This window comes from Corvus brachyrhynchos, unplaced genomic scaffold, assembly GCF_000691975.1.
Source record: "Corvus brachyrhynchos isolate BGI_N302 unplaced genomic scaffold, ASM69197v1 scaffold18, whole genome shotgun sequence".
Taxonomy (NCBI): domain Eukaryota; kingdom Metazoa; phylum Chordata; class Aves; order Passeriformes; family Corvidae; genus Corvus; species Corvus brachyrhynchos.
In genome coordinates, this window is record NW_008246064.1 from 5,212,085 (window position 1) to 5,237,817 (window position 25,733).

Sequence of the window (25,733 nt, forward strand, 5' to 3'; positions counted from 1 at the left end):
GGAATAGGAGGAACAGTGATGGTAGCGTTGGCATATTGGTGATATCTAGAAAGAAAAACATTATTTCAGACTCAGAGCATCTATCCCAGAAGAGCAATAAGCTGGGACTGATGACTATGATACCATCCAAATGACAATTTTATCATTTCTCCGCATCCTTCTAATAAACTTGGTGCATATGTTTCCAGCACTCACTTCTTCAGCAATTTCAGATCTTATTGTGAAAAGCTGAGCTCTTTTTAAATGCATCACAATCTGGCTGTGCTCAAAACACCAAAACAGTATTTGATCCAAGAAGTACAAGATGTCTGGTGACAACACCACTTCTAAAATTTAGTAAGTTCTCAGCTAAAGAAAAACATCTCAGCAGTAACTTTTATGAAAAAAAACCCAGCAGAGATAGTAAGTTCCTTAGAAGCATTTTGCACTTGTGTTTTTCTCATCTCTTCTTGCTTCTCTTTCTTCTTGCTTCTGTCAAGCCTTTCAACTATATTGATCCACAAAACCTTGAGAAGGAGATAGGATTCACTGGAACATCACAAATCTCCTTTTTGTTCTCTTCTTGTCCTTCTTTCTTTCCTGCTTCTTCACTTCTCATGCAGAATTGGAACAGATTAAATGATGTTAAAGTTAAAATGGGCATTGTAGGGCTGAACAAAATAACCCCTTCAGTTTAAATTAAAATCTTACAACCAGCACTGAACGGATTGTAAAGGGAATGTCAGCTAATGAATAAAGACAGAAATTGCTCCAAAAAAGTGATATGTTTGGGATGGCCAGTGAAATGACCCGAAAAGTGAAAATTCCTGCAACTATCCCATACTGAGCTGCCATGAAACATAAGAGACTAAAAAATCAGAGCATCATAACTCTACAGAAATATGGACCTCCACTGATTCTGCTTTTGGAGATTTATTTGGAGAGAAGAGAAAAACTCACTGAATTAGCAACAGTTTGCGCCAGTGCTCAGCTGTCCTTGGATGTCATCCCTACACAAACCCAGTGAGCATTCCTCATGGCACAGCCATGCCTTTGCAATTCCTAAGGTGGCAGGAGCATTAGGAGTGACACAGCTTCACACCCATTTACTGCAGCTTTAACGTTCAGACTGGCACAGTTATCCCAAAATGCAACTTTAGTGACAAGAGTGCACACTGGAAACAACACCCTCATCCTAAAATCTAGATGGGATTATGAGATTTCTCAGCCATTTCAAGTTCTGTATCCCTCTGCTCCCTGCAAGAAGCAGACTAATCTGACAGCAAAAGCCAGAAATCTGCTGACATACAAAATAAGACAATAAAAGACTCTTGTCCTGGCTTGGTAATAGTATTACCTGCTATTTTTGGTTGAAAATAATCTTAAGTGTTCTCTTACAATACAAAATTATGATTACTGCAACACTGGGGTGGCAGTCACCCCAAAGTGACCCATTCCTATGCCACAGTGGGTGAAATAAAGACATGTATGTTATATATGTATTACTAACATAAAGTCAGACACAGTGGTCAGCAGCATCCTGTTAGGCATGTGAGACAACACAGAAATGATGACTGAAGAGAAAATTGAACCACACCTTGAAAAGCTAAATGCTTCAATAAGGCTTGAAAAGCCTTTCCCATCCCTGGCTCCAGCAGTTTCACTGATGACTCTCCTGTTCTTCACTGATTAAAAATGGACCTCATAGTTCAGCTGCAAGAGATCAGCAACTTCTAGAGGAATGAAACATTCCCTATGAATCTCCAGGGCCAAGGAGTATACGTGTGGCTCTCCTGCTCTTTGATGCTGTGATGGTGCAGAAGAACCTGAAACCTATGATGAAGTCACCTATAGGTGTTGCCACAATTTTTTTTTTGGCAGTGAAAGCAGGGTCTTGTAGCAGTGAGCTGAACTCCTCATTGAACTCAAGCTCAAAGCTCACGAAATCCCAAGGACTAGCCTGGGTATCCATGGGAAGGACTTCAACTAATTATACAGCCACTGCCAATCTGGTTACAGCAATGGCCAAGGACATCACACAGGACTCCATCCTGGTGGGCTAAAGACAGGAATAATGCCAAGAGGGGAAATTCCTACAAGATCACCCAACACCACATTCTTAATACAAGTGGGATTGCTCCAGCAAGGGGAATATAACAGAAAGAGAGGAATCCTCTGTATGCAGACAGGGGCTGCACTGAAATCCACCCCCCTGGACAGTCTTTTTGCATTGCAGCAGCTCCCTTTGTCTGTTTGTTCAAGCCATCCTTAGCAAAATACAGCAGACCTTCATCAGGCCTTTAAAAAAAATGAAAGATTTAAAACCCCCCAAATTTGCACCAAAAAAACCTAAATGCAAAAAAAAAAAAGTCCACAGAAAACCCGCAAAATCTGTCCTTATTTTCTACCTTTCCTTTTGCTACAAATTAATGATTCAGAAGCATCATTAGTTGTAAGCAAAGGAATAAAGCCAAGTGCTTTGCATGCTTTAATGCCATAATAACTGAACAACTGGCAAACCAGCTCTGTTAACTTCTCAAGATAAACATCTCAGGAACCACCACCAGCTCCATCTCATACAGCACCTCTTCACCTTCAGCAGAAGGGAGCTAAGTGCCATGGATTGAAGCTTCTTTGCACAGGGAGAAGTGACTTTCCAGAAGTCCCTGAGCAGCAGGGAGCAGACCTCCTCTGGCATGAGGCTGGCCAGGAGCAGAACAAGACAGGGGTCTGTTGGACTCAATGGCTCTGGTCCTTCTATGCAAGGACATATTTTTCATGCTGTGTTAAACCACTCTGTTTATGAGGTGGTCACTTCATTAAGAGTTTACCAGAATTAGTTTTCCAAATATGCCAGGAGAGAGAGGAATACAGAGGAAAAAAAACATATATTATCTCACACATGAGGTCTGGAAGAGAAAATATTTCTGCTTTCTTTTTCCAGGTTTTTTTGTTATTGTTTGTTTTAATGGGGCTTTTTTTAGATTCTTTGAACCCAGATCAAACTGAGCAATTTTGATAGCAAAAGGAACTTCACTGACTTTTTTAGAAGAGATGAAAGCACAGTGAGAAAGACAGACCCTGAAGCTTTTTGAGGTGGTACAGAAGCACCTTAACAATCTCCAAAGGTACAGAAGGGATAAAGAAAGAGACAGTGGACGTGGAAGGGAAAACTGGATTGTTTTGCTCTCTACAGTGATGTAGAAACCACCCAAGTATTTCCCATTTCTTGGTGATTCTACCAATTCGTGTAACAGGCAGACAGATAACTTGGAAAAAAGGATCCACAGCATCCAGCTAAAAAGCTGCTGTGACTGTGGGAGCCACAATCCTATTATAACAGTGAATCAAAGGATAGTGTGGAACAGCTTGAGTGGTGAAAAGTTCTCTGTTCATTCATTGTATGAGTGAAAATACCAAGTGCTGTAAAGTTCAGAGTTGTTATTTTTAGGATTGTGTGAAAAATCTCAGTGGGTTGGCTGGGACCAACACAGACATGAACTAGAGAAAGCTTTGAGTCTTTATGCCTCAAGATGACAGAAGGACTGGAAACCTGGGAGCTACAAGGCAGCAAGAGAATATTCCTGGAAAAGCCAACTCTGCCAGTCTGCAACACAAAATACCTGACAGGAGAAAAAATAGTCTGAAACTTTTCACAACAGCTAATAATAGAGACTGAAAAGGCTGTCAGCCACGTCCTTGGAGATCTGCTTGAAAGCCAGAGACACAGCGGGGAAGAGGCAACACCACTGTCACTCCTTGCACAATGCTTCCTTGGTCATTTATGTTTTAGGATCCCCTTATGAATCATGACCAGTGCTCAGGCATATCCCAGCTGACACGTAATTTGCAGCCAGCATCTTTCCCTGTTCACGTCATCAAAACACATTGAGCCTCAAATGGAGAGGCTTCTGGAATCATGGCATCTCTTTCAGTGGTGACTTAGCTTAGCAATACATTGGGTTAATCACAATACTATTTGTACCTTGTCAAGTAGTTTTAAAATGATCTAAAATAGTACCACAGATGACCTGAATTCGTTATAGAGAGCCATCAGGTCTCCAAATCTTGTCAAGGGTCATGCAGTGGCTTCAGTGCTTAAAGTAGAAAGCACTCTACCAAGTAGCTCTCATGTTACTAATCCTTAAATTCCACATCAAGAAACAAAGCAGAAACTCGGTGTTATGGTCACAGAGCTCTGCATATATCCAGCAGCAGAGACTCTTGAATTTCTTGGTCTGCCCCAAAAGCCTCCTGCATCCTTAGTCCCTCACTCAGGTGCCTCTGTTCTCATGGGCACATTTCTAACCCAGGCTTATGAGCTTTCCATAATCCCACCTGGTGCAATTCCGGCTCTCAGAGTCAAGGTTGCCTAAAACAGCCTGTAAAAACCTACCCATGTTTCAGAGTGAACACTTTTGTGGAAAAACCCCACTCCATCATCACCTGGCAGCTGGCAATAAAGCCTGGCAAATCTGACCCTCAGCTCATTTGCAAGCACGTCACTGGAGCAAAAAAATATTAAAACCTCTGTGCTAACAGACACAAACAGAAATTACTTCTCCAAGCCACATATTCCTTTAAATCAAGTAGGTTGTTTCTAGTCATAATAAAATACTGACAGGGCAGAGGAGGGAAGGAAGAAGCACTGAAATGTGACTGAGTGTATTAATAGACTTTGGTTTTATTCTAAACTCTGCTATCAGGCAACTGCACAACCAGGGAAAACTCACATCACCTCTGTGAGAGCTTCAGATGAAAATCTGCTTTCAGATGTTACTGCACTGCAAGAGTCTCATGCTTAGACTAATCCCTTCTCTACTCCTATTAACCAGAAAGTTAATAAAAAATCTTAAAGAAAATAAAGACCCACAGCAGATGAAGTAGTTTGTTACAGTGACCACAGGTTTCTGGCATTCCTTCATGTTTATTTTCTGCCTATTTCCATTACAAGCCTATGTGTTCAAAGGCAAACAGCAAAATTCCTGTGTCTTCAGGAATTGCTCAGAGTGGGATAAGTGCAGGGTGGAAAGCACCAACCCTCAACCCAAGAGACCAAACTTCCACTGGTCTCAGTAGCAAAACCCAGGCTCATTGCCAGCAAAACTGAGCTTGTCAAGATGTCTTTAAATTAATTTCGAAGTGGGTTTTTTCCTGCACATGTTAAAAGATATGACACTAGCTCCTGTGCCAAGCACAGCACTGACTAGGAAGGTCCTGCTGATCTTTGAATCAGAGCCCTCAACACCAGCAGCCTAAGTCAGTCCTTCAAATTCCCCCTCCACCCTTCAGTCCTCCCTATTCACAGTCACCTACTACAAAATTCACACTCTTGAACTACATGAATTAATGAAACTTCACCAAAACATGGAGAAGATCCACTCAGGGTCATGGACGGAGCTCTGGGGAAAGTGGGAGCAGAAGGGGATGCTCCTGTCCCAGTCTTTACCCCCCCTGCCTGCACAAACCTGCCACATCGAGCCTGCACAAATCCGGCGTGGGAGGGAACGTGTGGGGCACCAGCAGAGCCCAAAGGACTTTCTGCAGCTCAGCAGCTCCCTGTGCATCTCCTCCTAATGTGCTTAGCTACTTAGCCAGCAGTGAGCTCAACATCTTCACGTCAGCAGCAAGTTCTTACTGGGCTTTTGTGTTACCCCCCTCCATGATTGCAAAGCTCCATGTGTCTTCACAACCTTGCCTTGGTTGCTGTCACCAGGCACTTCCCAAAGTGACAGATGGTTTTACTTTCTGCTCCAAGGGCACAAAACATGCAGCCATGCCTGGAGAGCACTCAGTGCTCCCTGAGTTGATCCACAGTGAAGAATGAAGCTGGCTCTTCAACAGTTTTAACTGCTCAGCTCCAAGAAAAGTTTTGGCTTCACTGTGTTAACAACTTCAGTACAAAACCACTTGTAGTTCTCCGAGGACACGGCAAACCAGTGTCCTTTCTTTACAGCACTGAGCCCACCAGGCTGCACTGCTCTGTGGCCACCAGTCCCACCTTACCCCTTTAAGGCTGCAAAAGCAAGGGCTTCTTCTCCTCATATATTGACATTATTAGCATATTCATTAAGTTCCTGACCTCATTTACCTCCTTGGCTTTTGCACCACGCAAAACGAACGAGGAAAGAAGAGATGGAGGCTTCTTTAGCACAGCAAAGGGCTCCTCTAATCCTGCAGCCTTCAGTGAAGTGGCAGAAGTTGTTTATAAAGGGCTTAATTGAACATGATTCCTTCCCTAATCCACAGCAAGTATCTGTGTCCAAGGGAGAGGATAAGAAATTTTGGGGAAATGAAGTGCCAGGTCTAGAGAGAAACACAAGCTCCCAGCCATGAACTCATCACAGGATTTCTCCCTTGGAATTTTTGCAAGTTGTGCATGTGCCGTGTGTCACCGAGCCTCACATCTGCTGGATGGATAAGAAAGTAATTTCTAAGAATTTCAGTGATGTCAGGCATTTTCTTTTTTTAATGTGACCATAAAATGGCAAAAGCTGTCAGTGGCACTGGCAGTAGCTTAACAAAAAATGTTGACGTTGCCTGGATACTGAGTCCTGCTCCAGCCTCGGATTTGCCTGCGTGTCTGCATTTGACAGAAGTAACTCCTTGGGATTTTAGGTTTTCTTTAATATTTTGAGAGCCGTGCAAATATCTCTCCTTACTCAGATCCCTCCTTCTCTCTCCTCCCCCACTTTTTGGCTTTGTAAAATGTAAACTAATTCCTCAACCATAGTAAAGCCATAAATAAGAAGCCGTAAAAATATTTTTTCTAGCTTTTTTTTTTTCCTCCAGGTTAATCTTTTCAGTTATATAAACACTTTATAAAATATCATGGCAAAAGTATATGAGAATCTGCTTATGTGATTAAGACTTGGCTTCTTCTTTCCCAGTGACAGTATTTCATGCCTTGTATTTGCCACTGCTGAGATTTGCTCAGCTGTCTCTCTGTGACCTCCAAAGCAGAAGGCAGCAGGATTTAACATTGCTTTTCATGGAGTGCTTACAGTAAATCATTACTGGTGGGTATCCATGGAGTCTTGGGAAAAAAGTACATTATTAAGTACCTGCTAATTTTTTGTTACAGTGGATGGATTCCAGGTTTTCTCTGATGGCAAAAATCCAGATACTCCAAAGGGAAGTGAATTTTCCACAGTCTTTCCTGTTATTGCTCTCCTGCTCCCAATCTGATTTGTGCCTTAGTGTTGGAAGAGTTCTGGATGCCATTTAATGAAGTACTGTAGTGTTTTATTATCTTTTATGGTAAAGAATTTGGAAAGACTTAAGAGAGCTTCATGCAGAAACAGAAACAGTGCATATACAAAATACAGCACTAAACTCCTCTTCCTGGCAGCTAGATGACAGAGAAGTAAAAAACATCCACTGCAGACAATTTTTCCAGTCTGGTCCCTGACATGGTTCCCAAGTGAGGAATGATGCACAGTTATCCTGGTGCCCCACAGCAGCAGATTTCAGCACCCTGCAGGGTTATTTTCCAAAGGAAAGGATGTGCTGTTCAGATACTTCCTTTAATGTCACTTTATTTATTTATTTAATAATGTCACAGGATTTGAATATGCAAGCAGGTCTTTCAACAATGCCATCCCAAACATCAGTGCCCCATTCCTGCAGAGCCCCTCTGCAGCAGGGAATGACTCGGTTTAGCCATGCTGAAGCAAAGGGCATACTCTCCTTCCTCTTCCAGTTCTTCATTAAAAAAAAACCTAACAAATCCATATATTCTAACACTAAACATCATGACTGTATCATCTCAGAAGGATAAATAAAGCTTGAATGCAACAAGAACATGAACCACAATCTCATAACTCTTCCCAACTGATCCCAAGCACAACGCAGTGTGAACATGTGAGGTTCATCTATTCAACATAATCCTGTTTTCCCTCTCATTACTGTGGTAGCAGACGTGAGATTTTGGACACTCTTGGCTTCAACAGCTCTGTGGGGAGCAGAAGACACTTTCCTGTTGTAGCACTCCAAATCCTAAAATTTAAGCACTGTCAAAAAATTTTACATGGAAAAACTTCACCCTGACAAAAAATAGATGGAAACCTTCAAGCAGAAACCAGCTCTTAAAAATGTCTCTTCTTTTCACCGTTAAAACTGGAATGGACAAAGTGATAGGCAGAGGAAAGAAAGGCTGGAGATGACTCAACAGGCTCATTTTGTGGTGATGCCTTTTGCTGTTGCCTTCCCCAAGTCTGATGTTGCTGGAACCATCAGAGCACTTGGAAGTGTTTGAAGATGCAAAAGTCAGTGCATGGAGGCAGTGCCAGGATGCTCCCGCTGAAAACACGCTTGTGCACAAGAAAAGCCTCCTCCCAGCTGCACACATCTTCTTAAACACAAAATGTAATAAAGGGGTGAAAATGATGGTGTGAATACTGGGAATCATACTCTCCAATTCTCCTTTCCAAGCACAGGTGAGAGCCCTCGCCCAGCCCAGGGCAGCTGGATCCCCTCTAGGCTCTCTTGCCTAGAGACAAATATGGCTAAAGCCCCAGCACCATTGTTGTAGGTCCATGCTCCATTGGCATTCCCCCTTCCTGAGTTTGCCTGGGCTCTCCAGGGAAGCAGCTGCATGCACTGGATGTAAGTTTCCCATTCTGCAGCACAGATCCTTCACATGTTCTGCTTTGTAAGCTCCTCCACTGACAATATTCATTGTCCCCATATCCTGGTTTTCCAAACCGAGGGGCTATAGGAGCTTCCTGTGATAGCCACTGTGGCTTCCAGCTTCTCCAAACAAAGCTCCAAACACTCTGCCTCAAAGCTCCTCCCAAAATGATGGGTGACTTTAACAGCAGCATGACTTCTGTTCAGCCCTCAGCAGCAGCTCGGTTGACTTCAATGCCACTTAATTGCAGTGACATGTCTTTAATAACAAAACCCATGCCAAGAAACTGCAGTTGGAACAAGAGCTGACCTAAGGCCAGTTTCCAAAGGGTTTTCAATCCTCTCTTCTCTAACTTGTGGCCTCCTGGGTGCTGCACAACCTCTCTGGGGTCACTGAGGGGACTGCAGCCACCCACAGCTTCTCCAGCCCCTCAGCACAGCCATACAGAATGAGGAGCCTTACCCCAAATTTCACCTCTGGAATAGCCACGTGCTCCTCCAGCACCATTCTCTGAGGCTGGGGACAACTCCAAGGTAGCCACCGTCCTTGGGTGTCCAGTGGGGCTTTCTCCCTTAAAAAAAAGTCTGAGATTTCAGCTCTCTCCATCATGCCTAAACTCTGTGGTCAAATGAAAAAGCGACACATCAGCATGGGGCAGAAACCCCCTGATGATATCTCCCTTGCACAGAAGCTCCACACACCCCCCACACCACCCAAAAATCAGGAGAGCCTTATCTTTCAGGATTTATCTGACAGCATGGATATGTGTGACTATTGCTACATGCAGCTGTTCCATATAACACGCAGAAATAAGACATGATAATCTTCTTCTCTGTATTTTCATAATCTAGTATTTTTTACACATTCTTCACTCCAGTGGCCTGGATAATACCAGAGTGTAAGTCCACTTTGTTTAAACAAATATCAAGTTAAAGTTGGCCTATCACAAAGGAATCCCAAAGGCATGGCTATTCATTAAATACATTACTGAAATTAAGACAAATGCTAAATCTTGGCTTCTTTTTTAGTCTTTGTTTCTACAACAACAAAAAGGGAAAAAGAAAAATGTTCTTAACATCTGCAACAAAGCCCAAATCTGTCACTCCACAGCCAGGGATTTGACCATTTCTCTAAATTTAGAACATCTCTCCCTACCTGTCTTCCCTTGCCATTAGGAAGAATTTGCTGATAATCCACCTATTTTTCTGCAGACTGGGCTTCTGATCCAACAAAATCTAGACAGCTGTGCAAATGGGTTTGCACTAATCCCCATCATTTGTTTGAAAGATTTCTGTGAACACCAGCAAATATACAAGATGTCAGATCAGCAATACTCCTCACTACTTACTATTTATCCCTTTGATTGCTTTAGAGGTAAGGGTTTTCCTCTGGCTTTTAAGGACAAAACCCAATACTGCAAAGCTTAGACTCCCTATGTAGGAAACTATTGCTTATTGTTCACCACCTTTATTGGGGTGATGAGCAAATATTGCTGAAATTAGCCAAAATATTTCTGGTTTTCTTCTCTCTCTCTTTTTTTTTTTAAAGGTCTTTGCTTTTTTCTTCAGATCAGCTGGCTTAAATGGCTCAGCAAGGATATATACTATTAATTTCAGGCACCCAAGTCTGGAAATTGTTTCACTGTGTTCAGCGCCCAATGATCAAATCTTCCCCTGTGCCACTCTGAAAAAGTCAGACATAGTAAATCCAATGTATTTAAATACACGTAACAGAGCAGAATTTGATCTTCACAGGGGTAGAAGCACATTTTAACTAGCTTTGCTGAAAGAGGCAATACTTCCTTCTAAAAGATGAAAAAACTTAGCTAACCACTCATTTATTTTTGAGGTTCACTCTCCTGAACGAATTTAGGCTGGTGCTGCCTCGCCAAGGACTCCTTTGCCAAAAGCCCATTTCTATCACCTGGATACATGTTTCAGCTGCCATTGGTGCTTGTCTTTCAGAAATCCTTCAAGGTGCACTGAACATGGCCAAACTCACTCCTTCTCTACCACACACAAAGGAGGCAGCACTAATACAGATGCTAAAGACAGAATAAATCACACGGGCACTGTTTGCCACTCTTGCTCCTGTATTAAGCATTAGCTCATGTGAAATTCTTTCACCTTCTCTCCAGAAAGTCTTGACCTTTGCAGAGTTTGGATGTGCACCTCTATTTCACATGGATTAAAGCCAGTTTTGGCCTCTGGATGCTCAGTGTTCCAGGCCACATCAGTGTGAGAGAGGAACTGGAGCAAAGGCTTTACTGCAAACAGCATCGTCCTGCTGGAGCTACAGCTCAGGTTGCCAAGTGCAGTTCTCTGCCATTGAACAGCTTCATGGAAAGATTGTAAACCTGAAGAGCTATGGAAACCTTATACTGAGGTTAAGCAAACAAATCTGACATGAGACCTTCTGCCCAGCTCAGGCAGGCAATGAACCCTGAAATGAAATGCTCTGTACTCCTGAACAACAAACAGTGTTTGTTGAAGAATATTTGATTAATGGCTTACCTTCACATGTGTTCCCCAGCCAAAAATTAATTGTATTATGGTCCATGCATTTACCAACACAATTAAATGTCTACCTTGATATGGAGGGCCATATCCTGACCTGAGGGCAACGTCAAACTCTCCTGGGATGAGGGGAGGAGAAGTTGATTTCCTGAACAAATGCTGAAATTACAGTTTGGAGGGCAGGATGCTTTTAGTCCCTGATGTTTTAATTGGTTTAGAAGTGAAAAAAAAAAGCAAAACAAAACAAAACAACAGCAAGCATAGTCAAAGATTCTTCGCATTCTGCTCAAAACCTAAGCCAAAGCACCTCCAGGCAGACAAGGCAATCCCAGCCTCTCCACCCAAGAAGGAGAAGCAGTGGGATGCCCACAGGAGGGCACCTATGTTTCACAATCCTGTAGGAGCTGCCAGGGAGGTGCAGTCTGGGCTGGCACAGTGTGGCACTGTCTGGAGCAGCTGCTCCCACGCCCTTGTCACCGCAGCGCCGTGTCACACGCCCACACAGGGCTCCCAGCCCTGCACTCGCTCCCATCTGGGGCTCAGAGAGACGTAAGCAGCAGCAGATGCTGCAAGAAACAAACTACAAAGGAACCCACCACAGCTGCCAACCAATAAAGTGTGCTTACAGGAAACCCAAGGCAAGCTTCCAAATAATCTAACTAAAGAACTGAGGTGTTTTGATGGTTGATGATCAAAGGCTCTGAGTACTTGTTTCACATATCAACTACACACATTAATATTTTCATCATCTAAGGCAAGAATTATTTTAAGATAGAGAAGAATCTTCAAATACAGTGTGAACTGCAAAAGGGCATAACAGAAAGTTTGTATGGAAAAAATCCAAAACAACAATGAATCAAAACCAAAAAATCCACAACCCTTTTTTTGTTTGTTTGTTTTGTTTTAAAACTAAAATAGGAAAATTTAGATTTCATTTAACACTTGGTGCCCTTTCTAGAACCAGCTTTCCCTGGTGGGAGGGTGGTTGAGTCTATTGATCCATCTTAGAGATCCCAGGCATAGGGACCTTTGTAAGGTCTCTGCTGGCTTTAGGTTTGTCATTTAGCAGTCACCACTGGTAAATGGTTTAGGATTGTCATAAATAGTTAATTTCTGACATTTGGATCTTTCAGCAATGCTCTGTAGATGCACTGGTTTAGTTGTTCAGCTGGATAACAAATTCTAATACCCAAGCAGACCAAAGGGGAAGCACTGTGTGAGAAGACCAGTTACAGATTATTGCCAGAGATGTATAATCAGAGATGACTCCACAGACCAAAATCTTCCCTTCAGAAAGTTTTCTATTCAGGGCTTTACTCTCAAAATCACATTCACGACAACATTTTTGCTTACTCCAGCTTCACACTGTACCCCCACAAATTCTCATCTCCCTGCCCCATCCTTTGCACCTTTTTTGTGGAGCATCCACACACCCCCACTTAGCAGCACAAACCATTTCATACAACACTGATGCAGCAGAGAGAGGGCAAATCACAAAATGGTGCAAAATTTGGGGAGCCTGGACCTCTGGCTAACATGCATGTGAGTGCCTGCGGGTAATAAAAGGCTTTTATAAACCTGAATTGGGTCCTTTGCACAGTCCTTCATTCAGTAAATCCCACACTGTGCCAGGTAAGCTTGTCAGAAGTTTTGATGGATTATCAAACAAATTTATTGAAAGGTTCTGATGGATGGGAACTGTTCATAGATCAGTGTCCAAAAATTAGACCCAAGACCTGTTTTCTGACATGAGTAAAAGACCTTGCCTGTCATTTTAAACTAAGAACTTCTAGCCTCCTCCAGCTGATGTGTTTATTATTCTACTCACAATAAACCTCAAATCAATTAACTCACTGGGCTAGAAAATCCTAAACTAATTAATTTTAAAAAGTGGCATCTCTGTTCTCTTTGGCTTTGACAAAGGAAACATGAGCTCACTTTGGTCAAAGAGAAAGCAGCATGGAAAGATTCAGCTGCAGTACACAGATTCGGGAGAACAGGAATTAGATCAGTGACACAGGCTGGAATTACACAAAAGTTTTACCTCTGTCAAACTGCAATTACAAAAGGCTTCCTCCTAGATCTCCTAATTCAGACTGACATTTATTTGACTTGGTATGGCCATGGGGGAAAAAATCCTAAACCTGGCACCATGCAGAGCTTTATACTTTTTACTCTTTGCTTTTCCACATTTCCTCCTCCCAGTACCAACCAACCTGCTTCTAAATTTGCTGTACAGATCAAATGGGCTAATGACAACTCCACTGTCAGATGATCACTATACAAGTAGAAAGTGTTCCAGCCCCTGAGTGAATCCAAATAGATGATCCAGGTTCTCCTTGCCCAGTTCAGGATTCTGCCAGTGACTGCTGGAAGTGAGGAGTTGCTAAAGCAGCTGCTGGAAGCTCATGTGAAGGTTCATCAGCTCAGCTGTGACACTGCAGTGCCTGCCCGTGGTTACTTGCCATACAAATGGGAATGTTACCTTCAGTTGGCTTTATGGTCCATGGGAAAATGTACATGTGAAAGCAGGGAACAAATCCAGAAAACCACGTGGGCAGGTAGCAGAGTCTGCGTGAAGTCTATAAAACCCTCTCAGTCAAACCACTGGTTACCAGCAGGGCTCTCCTCCAAGATGTTTTCACAGCCCCAAAGGCTGAAAAAAGCAAAGGCTCATTTCCACAAAGCCCATTAATTGAGACATGATAGTGATCAGCTCCTTGCCCTATTGACTCTCACAGTGCACAGCAATTTACCATCATTTTTATGGGGCTTATTTTATTCTTAAAATCAGACCAAGCTCAGTCATAACTCACACTGACCCAAGAAGGGCTACTTAAGAGCTGGCCTGAGCCTGGGATTTAACAGTATTTTACCCACTCTACTACACACACTATTCCTCAATCCATGCATTTTCCTGCCTTGTGATCAGGTTCTTTCATTACATATTTTTCCAGATCAGAAAACCGACTGAGTCAACATTTATCATTTTTACTCAGCCCATTTTTGAGGCATTCTCCAGGCACTTTATCTAAGAAGCTGAAAACCCATGATATCTGTAAAGCTTGGATCTGGTATCTTAGGTCATTATTACTCCTCCAGACTCCAACCACATAGCAAAAAAGCTTGGATGCACAATGATTTTTCAGTGGAGTTATGACAAACATTCACTTAGAATAAGGAAAAGAAGTGTACTTTTAAATGTGTGAACAAACCTACTAAAATAAATAGGATTTCTCCAGCACTTATAAACAAATACTTGCTTAGGGACCAAATTCTGAAATGATTGATCAAAATGGACATATAATTGAAGGCCTGCTCCTACATGTATTCTTGGATTTGTAAAATACAGATAGTTAAATATAAACAGCTCACAACCTCAAAAACTTCCCCAATAATTTATTTCCAAATGATTTCCTGTGATTAGACAGCTTAAGACGGCAAAAAACTCTCTTTAGCTTTAGTATTGCTTACATTGTTGCCTGTGTGGAAAAGTCACCTGCAATCAGCAATGCCCTCCAGGCATCTTTTATCAAAAGACACAAAGAAGAGCAGCAGTTCCTCAGCCTTTGGAGATGCTCAAACTGCAGTTTCTATTTCCCCTTCATGCCAGCAGCAGTCTCTAAAAGATCAAATACTAAACTAAGGTCTTGTCCATACATCACAAGAAATACTACTTTGGTTGTTATTTAAAAGTTTGATTATTTGTAGTATGTTCCACAGCTGAAACCCCAGGAAAGATATAGAAAATGGAAATGAATCTGGTCGCAGGTCTGTCCCATACCCCCCAAATGAAAGTTAGAGACTGAAAAAATTCCTTTTTTTTTTTTAATGATTGCATATAAATCATTAGGAATTTGAAGACAATCTGAAAAATCCTTCTTGCCTAGACAGAGAGGGCAGGAATATAAAAGCATACTGGATGTACTCCCCCCATGCAGACAACACTGACCATGGAAAACTAAGGTGAAAAGGGAAGCACATTGAAAGATATCTCCAAATAAACTAAGAACAATCACCATAGGTGCATTTTAAGCAGACAAATCATCTGCTGCTGACAGCAGATGTCAGTAACTGGCAGGAGGAATGGTGCTGAACGTGGCTGGTCTTTGGCCATGTGTGCAGCACCAGCTCAGCTGCAGCAGTGCTGACACATTTTGTCCACAAAAAGTCATTTTTCTAGTGTAGATGAGACCAAAATGAACAGTGTTGGTCCTCTTGTCTGCCTCTGAGGGCAAAGCAAGCTTCAGAAAGGATGATTAGATGTCCTTGCATACCAGTACTGAAAAATAAAGCAAGACAAACAGCTTTTCTCCTTTCCCAGGTTTTATGGGATGACTGTGGAAGAGTCTACATCCCCCTCCCAAGGTGGACCTGTCCTTCCCCAGCTTGGTACCCTTGTCCTGCATAGTAGTCACAGCCAGAAATCACAGCTGCCCTTTCCCCCTGGCATCCCCCCCGCCTGCCCATTCAGAAAGCCGGGAGACTGTGAACAAGGGAAAAGAACTGGAAATGGAGTGGCCTCAGCTGTTCAGAGTCCTGGTGCAGGCTGGAATTGATGGGTCTCTGCAGCTGTGCTCCGAAGGCTGGGCGGCTCCCAGACTATGGGAGGAATGTGTTGGTTTAGCAAAGAAAAATCCAAATGTAGATTGCAGCAGCCGGCACGAGGAAGGACACCCCATTGCATGGTGCCATTCTGCAGGGAAGCATTCCTGAAGAGTGATGGTGGGAAATAGCTCGACCAAAGGGAACATGAAATGTCTGTGCCCAGCAGCCAACCCTCCACAGCAGCCTGTCCCGGACTAAAGTCACTTCACTCCAAGATGTTACCTAAATACCACAAATATGGAGTAAAATCTTGGGAAAGGATGAACTTCAGTCTAATGCTTGAAGAAAAATTTTAGCAGAGATCAGCCACAATCCAAAGGTCTTCAAGGCATCATAGCACAAACTGGCAACAGTGTGGCAGGGTTTTCCCAATTTCTTTCCTGGGTTACTGCAAATGAGAGCTACTTGCTCCATCTATGGGTAAAAATTAGTAGTCACAGGCTTTTCTCAGAGGGCATTGTCTAACCACAAGATGTTCTCCAAGAAAATAAATTATTCGAATGAATAAGGTATATGACAACCATTCTGCCTTTCTTCTCACAGTCTTTTGGAAAAAAATACCATCTGGACCTTTTTATGGGGGCACCAGGAGTCTTCCTTATTGATTACTTTAGGCACCACAGTTAATAGGGTTGAATTTCAGGAGGAGAAAAATTATTAAGAGGAAGCAGAACATTAAAACCTTATATTGAAAAACATTTCCTTCCTCAAGTACAGTGCAAATTCACCATGATTCAAATCTGACCACCAGCATCAAGGTGTTCGAAAGCTGTGTAATCTTCAATTCAAAGTTCCATAAGCAACCTTTAATTCTGAGCTAAATTTATCTTTTGCTCCCAAGCACCACAACCCAAGGCTTCAGGTCAATGGAAACCTTTTAACTGATTTCCTGTTGCTGGTAAAACTGACAGCATCATTAATGTGTCATGAGTACTGCTGTTACTTGAACTGATTGTTTCAGAAGGGGAGGCAGCACTGATGTCCTTCAAATGGGTCACCCAGACCCATCAGAAAAGCTACATTTTAATGACTGAAATTTCATACTACCATCTATTTTTAATAAAGTGTTCAGGGTACTTGGTTTTAGCCTATCTGCAGGGGTAGCTCCCTAATTTCCACTTGGTGAAATAAAGCTGTTCTCATTTATTAGTACCTGTATTGGCTGTGAAGGGAGAGCTCACACAAGAAAAGTGTCATCTGCATTGTGTTTCTTCCCAGTGCAGGTCATCCTCCAGTGTTTACTTTGGATCACCTCCATTTGCTTTACTGAGATGTGTCACTGCTTTCTCCCAGCATTACACCTCTCACAAAAGTGATACACATGGGAAATGCCCTCCCACTGCAGCCAGGACTCAACAGTGTCTTGGAGCAGCAGGTCCCAAGTTGTGCCTCATGAGAGCAGCTCATGCAGTTTTGAGCCAACCTAAAGCAAACTGGGAAGCAGTTCCACAATGCCAATTTTGAAATCACTTTTCACAGCACCTCAAACTTCAACTTGCACCTCTTCACTCACCCTTTCCTCCTGTTGTCCCTGAAGAAAACCTGTGGAATCAGTGTCAGCTTTGTGGAAGCCTACTGCAAGCTACAGGTCATTAATTCACTTATTTTTTCATATCCAATTAAAATGTAATTATTTTAATGTTCCATGGCTGCTCACATGCCCATGCTGCTGGTGGTGGCACTGAACTGTACATCCTCAATTGTGCAGGATTTCTTTCCCCTTCTTAAAGATGTTATTCCAGAGGTGCTACCACTGTTGCTGATGGGCTCAGCTTTGCCCAGCAGTGGGTCCTTCTCGGAGCCATCTGGCTTTGGCTCTGTTGGACATGGGGGAAGCTTCCAGCAGCTTCTCCCAGAAGCCACTCCTGTAGTCCCCCCCCCCACCAAAACCTGGCCACACAAATCCAGTGCAGTTACCAACGTTATTCTCATACTGAATCCAAAACACAGCACTGTAGCAGCCACTAGAGGAAAATTAACTCTATCCCAGCCAAAACCAGGACAGTATCCATCTCTTATTCTATGCTGTGATGTCATGCTCAGGTCCAATATTTTCCAGTTCATCCCAATTAATCACAATCACCTTTCCTGTCCTTTGATATACACACACAGTGTTGGACTGTTGCAGGCTGAAGCCAGCTCTGGTTCCAGGTGCTGGAGCCAATCTCCACCTGCAGAAGGCACCTGGCTCTGGGAGGTTGAAGGTGGGCAGCACTGGGGGGATGCATCTACCAAGCATCACAGTGCAGGGGAACAGCACTAAGAAGCCCTCTGCACTACCTCAAAGCCAGGCTTAATTCACCCTCAACCCATATTCAGTTTTCAGCTGTCAGTCTAACAGTGCTGTTGCAAAGAAATTCTCAGACAAAAAATAAATGAAAAATTAAATAAATCTGATAATTAAATTTCAGAGCATTTGTGCAGAAACCCAGCATGCAAAGAGCTGTCTTGGATTTTTCCGCAGGGAACTTCTCAGACTGAAGGGGCTGCACCAGTGGCCAAGCACACACCTCGCCCAAAAAGGTCACTCCAGAGCCTCTTCCAGAGGGGGCTGAGGTGGATTTGCTACAAAGGTGGGATGCTGAATGTGAAGCCCCAACCAGCCATTTACTGCTTCAAAGCTGTACTTAAGAACTACCTGAAGTGGCTGGCAGCCAAGTACATATTGTGGGAAGGTATTTTTGCCTTCCAAGGCAAATCTTTTGTCAGATCACACCTGTGGGGTTATGACCAGATACTGAACTGGGATAACCAAAGAGAAAAGGTACAAAGACGAGCTCTTGGATATTGTCGAAACCAGTGATAAAATACTGAAGATGAGCAAAACCTTTAAACTCCCAGCCTGCAGTGGAAAATATTTTAAGTTTCACATCTGCAAATCACTTTCTGGTTTAACACTGTCCTACCCCAGCCCTTCCTAAACTGTGTATATTCAAAAGGCAAAATAACATAGCTGGGAAAAGAGCAACTACATGGGAAAGCAAGAGCTGCGAATACCACACATAGTCTTTAAAATGAAAACAAGCAAGGAAGAAGTTGCTTCCAAGAAAAACAGGGAATATGCAGAGTAACAGGTTAGTCTATGTTTTGAACAATGTGTGGGAGTAGGAAGTGGAGGGAAGACGGGGTATGTTATTTAAAACAAAGACTGCATCTACTTTCCCCCACATACTGCTCATGATGACAGGAAAGGAGTGCAGCACAGACTCCTTTCAGATAAAGTGGGGACAAAAACAAACTCCAGGTCCCTGTGAACTTTTATTTGATGCTTTTTTTTTTTAAATTGCTGATTGCCTGGATAAAATACAGATTTGTTATAAAGCCAAAGGGAAGACTCAAGTGCAGAGTTTCCCAGAAGAGCCACAGCTGGGAGGGACATCTGCAGATCTCTGGTCTGATCCCTGCTCAGAGCAACTTTAAACTGTGGTGCTCAGAGCCTAGTCCAGTCAATTTATTAAAATCTGCAAGGGCAGCAATTTCACAGCCCCTCTGGACCCCTGCTGCCATACCAGCCCCTCCAAGGACATTTTTCCTACACATTCCTGGCGTTTCCCTCACTGACCCTTGCACTTTCCCTGGCCATCCCTGAAGGGCCTGGCACTGTCTTGTCATAACCCCATTAGGAAGACACCACAAAGGCTTCTCTTCCTTTTTCTTCCTCCCCCTACACCACGTGCAGCAACCGCAGTGCAATGGCCCTTTGCTGGACCAGTATGTCCCCACCTCTCTCGTACTGGGGAGCCCACAACTGGACCCAGCACTGCTGATGTGTGTCATTGGTACCAAGCAGAGGGGGAGGATGACTTCCCTTGACCTGCTGGTGATCCTCCTAGTGCAGTCCAGCACAGAGTTAATTTTCATTTTAATGCAATTAACCCAGCACCAGCAGGGATGTAAAGGCAGGCAAACGCAGCAAGTCCAGCTGATCTCAATGCACTCACAGTTTCAGAACTGGTAAAGCAACCTGAGTTCCATTCACTTTTACACAGGTATCCCAAGCTGTTTGAGAAAATGGAATTTTAATCACATAAATTGTGACAATTTTGAGCAGTGAAGCATTTAAGCACCTTTAGAAATGTGGAGCCACGTGCTGGCTTAGCTCTTCTCAGAGCTCTTCAGCACAGCATCTCTGCAAAAGTCTGAGGTATCTGGTCTAAGGAGCATCTAAGAAGTCTTGTCTCTCAGGAAATGCTGTTCAAGCCACAGAGACTTTGCTTTCAGTGGCACACAACCAATTAACTTACTGTTCTGTAGTACATAGGGTTACTCTATTTGCAAAGTAGCAGAATGCAGAAGTATTGCTTGTAAAAAAATAACAATACAGCAGAAATGCTAACCCATACTTTTCCAGAAGTCTTGAAAGCATTTTGCTAAATAAAATCCTGTAAAAGTTAATAAAATATAGTAGACTCTAAGAGTGCAGTTCATTACTGCCCCGTTTAGCATGTTCTGAATAAAACCTACTTTAACATGGTAGTGAAGGATACCTTCAGATTAGGATACCTTACAGATTAGACCCTCTGTAAGAGAGCTAAATGCTGTGAAAGCATGGTAAGAAATGTTCTATTTTGCCAAAAGCTGTGGAAAGAGAAGAGTTATCAATTTAAACACCAATTAAAATCAGCACATTCTTTCCAAGAGGCTGTCTTGCCTGCCTTAGGAACAAAAGACCACAAGCACCCAAGCCCAGGGCAATTCCTGCAAGGCTCTCGGAGCAGCAGGGTCATGGGTATTTTCTGTTAGCTCAAATATAGCATGGCTCCATTCCAAGCCTGGTCCTGAGGCAGTGATGTGACCTTATCAAAAGGATTTTGCTGACTCCTGGAAGATTCCTTTATTTAATATTCTGTTGTACCTAGCTAGGACTTAAATAGTGCTGGCTGGTTAGATAAGTTGATTACAAAGTCCCAGGATGGCTTTGCTCTGCAGTCTAAATTGCTGCTATTCATGCAGCAGAGAGCCCCTCTCTGTGTACTCCATCAGCAGAATACTGCCAATATTTAGGGGCAATATTTAAACCTATGTGGACTAGCAAGAAGAGCTTAAATGGATTTTAATTATTGTCAAGTTTGAACAAGAGGGGAGCGTAAAAAGCACACTTGAACTTCAAGCAGGGATGAACAAATGTCCTTGAACAGATGTTTAGAGCCTTCTCTAAGTCCTTCAGAAGCACAGACTCCTACTTTCAATCTCCTGATGGTGCTTTAGAGAGAAGCAAGGAGTGGAAAGATACCATTTCAATTAACCTTCAGCAGCACTTCTGGTAAAGAAAAATCCTATATTGGTTTGTATTGGTGTGTTCTTGTGCACAAGTCACTATGAAATGACTTGTTCTGATCAAAGCCAAGGTTTTTAAGAGAAATTCTCATGAAGAAAAATAAGAAGGTCCCTCTCTACTATTTAAAATCACTGAAAACTATCAATACCTTGCAGGAAACACACAGCCCAACACAAGTATATGCATGACCAATTCTGTACCTACATCGTCACAGAAGATTTGCCAACAATTTAACATTATCTCTTCTGTTCACAGACTGAAAACTCACTCTGGTCTGACAATCCAGCACCCTCTGTGGTAAGATATTATTCCTTTCTTTCCCCTGTAACTCTGCTTCCTTCCCACAGTCACTAACCCCTTGTGAAGAGCAGGTTTGGTTTGTTGACCAGCACTGGGAACCTCTGTTCAGTAAGAAAGCTTTAAAATTGAAGCACGTTCTCAATCCTGATCATTTCTGAGTTCTAGCAGTGGTTAATAGCACACAGGCTGCTGAAAAGCTAAAATCTGTGCCCAGTATAAAGCTGTACAAAGTAACTGCTCTGAAACATGAAGGTTTGCTATGCCTTTCATATTCTTGCAGAGGAGCTCAAATATCCCCTTAATGCTCATTTGACTGGAAACATATATAATTTACTTCTGTCCAGTAAAGGATGCTTTCCCTTCCTACAACAGGACAAAGAAATACCAATTTAAAAACACAGCTGAAATTCCCTTTGGGGTCTACAGAACCTGTAACTCCTGAGTGACCTCATGTCAGTGCCCACCTCCACCACACATCCCGAGAATGTCTCCAGCTGTTCTCATGTCCTGGCACTGATGTCCAACCAACCTTGGAGAAACCACCCAGAAAACTCCCACTAACATGGACAAAGGATTTCTAAGCAAAGCTTAGGAGTGTGATTTCCATCCTCAGCCCTGGTAGGTGCCCCTGAGGTGTCCATAGCCCTGCAGAAGTCACACCTAATAGCCAGCAAGTCAGAAACCCACAACACATGGTCAGTGAAAGAGATAACGAACAGTTAGCACATGCCTCATCTGCACTTACTTCACTACCGCAGGTAAAGAATGGGCCAAGCCCAGGGGTACCGTGTATCTTCCTGAAATAACATGAGCAATTTCTTACTTTTTCTTGATCTGGAGAAAAACTTGATGCCCCCAGGAGAGGTAGACGGGTTAGAATTGGGGGAAGACTCTTTGGAGGAGGACCTGAAGATCCCACTGAAGCTCATTCGGCGTGGGGAGCGTGGGGGAGACTCCTGGTAGGGGAAGGGGAACACTGTTTTGGGTGAGCCAGGACTGTGTTTGGATCTCACAGGGGCAGAAACGGGGCTGGAAGGTCGGTTCTGGAGACCTTTTGAGAAAATGCCTTTTGAAGGACTGCCAGCTGAGTAGCTTTCATCCACCTGAGGAGGAGAGAAGAAGGAAGAAAAAAGAAAAATCACCATTAATTCAGTTCAATTCAGGCCTCTCAGGATCTCTGAACTTGTCCCAACAGAGGCAACTCCTGTTTGTTGGGTTGGTGGATTAGCCAGAGCTCACCTTCCCCAGCACCTGCCTCCACTGACATGCAGGTGTGTGTGTGTGTCACCTCTCTGGCCTCGTGCTCCCCCTTGCTCTTAAAGACACCCTGAATTGCACAAAACCATTTCCATGTGTGCACACATTTTATTATCACACATATAATGCAGGAATTTTTCTACTGCTCTTATTTGTTACACATACCTCTTCCTTCCTTGGACAAATGAAAGATGACTGGCAATGAATTTATTTAAGGCGATGAATGGGCGTGGTTAAGGAAACACGGTGCCCCAAAGTCTTCCTCACGAATTTAAGCACCCACCCACAGTACTTAAACCTCCATCCCATGATGTGACTCAGCACAGCACACAAGTCCCCAGGTGCCTGACAGGTCTCCATGATGCCAGCCACAGCCACAACTGTGGGATTGCACCTCCTATCCCAAAAATAGAGGAACCATTTTAGCGTGGTGACGCTCCTGCTAATTACCTGAGCTGGGATATGACCTTTCTAACAGTTGTATCCCTTTTGGGACCTCTGCTGGCTTTCCAGCAGTGTAAATATCTGTGCACAGCACAGCACAGCTCTGCACTGTGCGGGCTCACCCAGTGAGGGGGAGAAAAGAACACAGAAAAACAAACAAATAAAAGGAGCAGAGATCAAATTCTTCCCCCATACAATTAACAGAAGCTGACCCAAAATGTCTGTGGGATTTGCACGTGCCTGGGCTATACATTAAGTTTATTTCCTTCTGGATGCACAAAGTACTTCTGTGGGTATAAGGCTGCTGTTTTAGCTGGGGGCATTTCTCATGAATGAAGGGCTCTGTTCCTGGCAGAAGGCAGCAGTGGGGTTCAGGTCACTGGGGAATGCTTGAGCCAAGGCCAAGGTGGATGTGCCCACAGCCCTCTGCATGCCTGCTCCTCTCTGCCCAATTACTCAACACAAACCAGGAGGGATAGAGCAGGCAGCAGCTCTTGCCTGTGAAGATGCCTCCTGATGTGTGTCAGTCCAGTTAGGTAAGGGCATTGCTGCCATGGGAGTCATTTTAGGGAGAAACAGCATCTTGCATTAGGATTATTTAGATGAAAGGAAACCTCATGGGCACACATGCTCTCCTTTGGGTTGGTGAAGGGCTTGTGTGTATGAACCCAGCTAAAAATGGTCAGCTGAGTTTAAAATCCATGCAAATAACTCTCTTTTCAAAATAATGTTTATTCACAGCTCCAAAACACTTGTAGAAATATGTACAAGCAGCATAATGGCCAAACAGCTGCTCCCTCCATAACCCAGGGTCCCACTTCTTGTAGTTCTTTCTGTCTTCTGCAATGCACTTTGGACCAGCTCCTCTTTCCACTTGGGGTGGGACAGACCTGGAGCATGTCCTGATGTGTGGAATTGCAGAAAGGCCTGCAGAGATTACAGTCTCCCTTTTGGGAAGGTTTCTAACCTAAAGGGCAAGTGGCACCTGGTCTGGGAGATGGACACAAATAGCGTGGGTCACTAGGAGGGGCACAGACCTGTGCCAGCACAGCCCTGGTTAGATAGATGATGAATTCTGCTCTGTGTTCCTCTGCACAGCACAGAGATGTCTGACAAGAGACAGAACAACTTTTTATACCTGAATTCCTGTTTTTGACAGTGTGGGCAAAAATGTCTCAAACATACACGTGTCCTTTTACAGATAAGTTAGGGGAGCAGTTGCCCTCAAGGGGAAGTTTTTGAAAAAGATAAGTCAATTCTAACTGAAGCAATAGCAACTACCAGAAGCAACAACAGACTCTGGACAGTCTCCACAAGAGGAGAAAAAAGCAGTGTTTCATGCTTAATGCAGTTGCCTGAGGCTCAGGTTTGCCTCCCAGCTCTGTCATGGATGCTGTGTGCAGTCTTGAAAATCCGAATTACACATCTATTCTGCCATGAGGACTGTACCTCCTTTATTCCCACTCTAAGTCCTCCAGTACTCAGACTGTCTCCCAGTGAGTATTTATCAAGAATAATAGGGCACAGTGCCTCAACGGAGAGCTGGAATAATAACTACACTACAGGAAACTAATAAACAAATGGCACTTTTGTCATGGGTAAAACAGTTCCAATGTGATAGCTTTCTCATAAAAGCTCATTAACTTTACTAAAATATCATCTGTAAATCACCTGAGACTATTTATGCCTTGTTCTCTTCACAATTACACAGTTTAAGAAACAACCAAGTAGCACAACGGCACCTCCTTCTGCATTGCAATTTTAACAGGTCTGCTGCCAAATCTACTGCCTGAAAGTGAGGAGTAAGAACATTTTCTAGCTTATTTTAATAATAATACAAATCTGCCGCTGCTACTGTAGTTTAGGTGTGTTTCCAGGATGATAAGTTCATTATAATTTTTCCTAAAATGACAAGCCATGACATTTGTAAAGCCAAGGAGCTCATTCTGGCACTGTCCTTAATGCTTCACGTTATCTTTTTTGCATGCTTGTTTGGTTAAAATGACACACTTATAGGAGTAACTTCAAAAGGACTATGGTGTCCTTACACACTAAAGCAATTTTAGAGATGTGAAGTGTCAAACAACAATTTGTCAAAAAGGTCAGCATTCCCTTGTACATGCAAGTCAGGCACAAAAGCAAATCGTTCTCAAATTCTGAGCAGAAGCAGTGGGGTGTTTTTATTTATTGCAATCACAACCAGTTGCCTTCACTCCATTGTGCCAGGCAGATGAATTAATTAATTGTCAGAGCACCAGGGGCACACTGCTAAATACACATGTGCACACTACCAAATTAAAGGAAATTACTACATTGAATTCTTCCTCAGCCTGTTAATTACACACAGGTTACACCCACCATCACGGTGGGTAAACACTTGGATTTTGCTTGGGGAATTACAACAGCATTGCTTGCTTAGAATATCATTTGTGGCTAATGTATTGCAAGTTTAAAGAGACTATTAGGTGCTTCTGCAAGTAAAATCAACAGCAAGTTATCACAGCATATCCAAAAGTCGTAAGACAATGTTCATTTTCATGCTTCAGCTGGGAATGAAGAAGAATCTTTGCTGTGGAATAAACCCCATCATCCCATGCAGACTCGGTGTGACAACTCTGGCAGTGATGCTAGAGGCAGGTTACACAGCTAGATCATTCATCAGCTTGTTCTTCATGCTTTTTGGACTCATTTCCTGAAGCTATGATAGGCAGGTGGGCTG

At 43.1% G+C, this 25,733-nt stretch overlaps 1 protein-coding gene across 1 annotated transcript in view; it reads right to left on the reverse strand.

Moving 5' to 3' along the window:
• Positions 1-25,733, reverse strand: part of PRKAG2 (protein kinase AMP-activated non-catalytic subunit gamma 2) — a 216,921-nt gene that overhangs the window by 116,299 nt on the left and 74,889 nt on the right. The window contains exon 3 of the mRNA XM_017746720.1: positions 22,137-22,416. Within this exon, the coding sequence (XP_017602209.1) occupies positions 22,137-22,416 (280 nt within the window). The remainder of the gene's footprint in view (positions 1-22,136; positions 22,417-25,733) is intronic.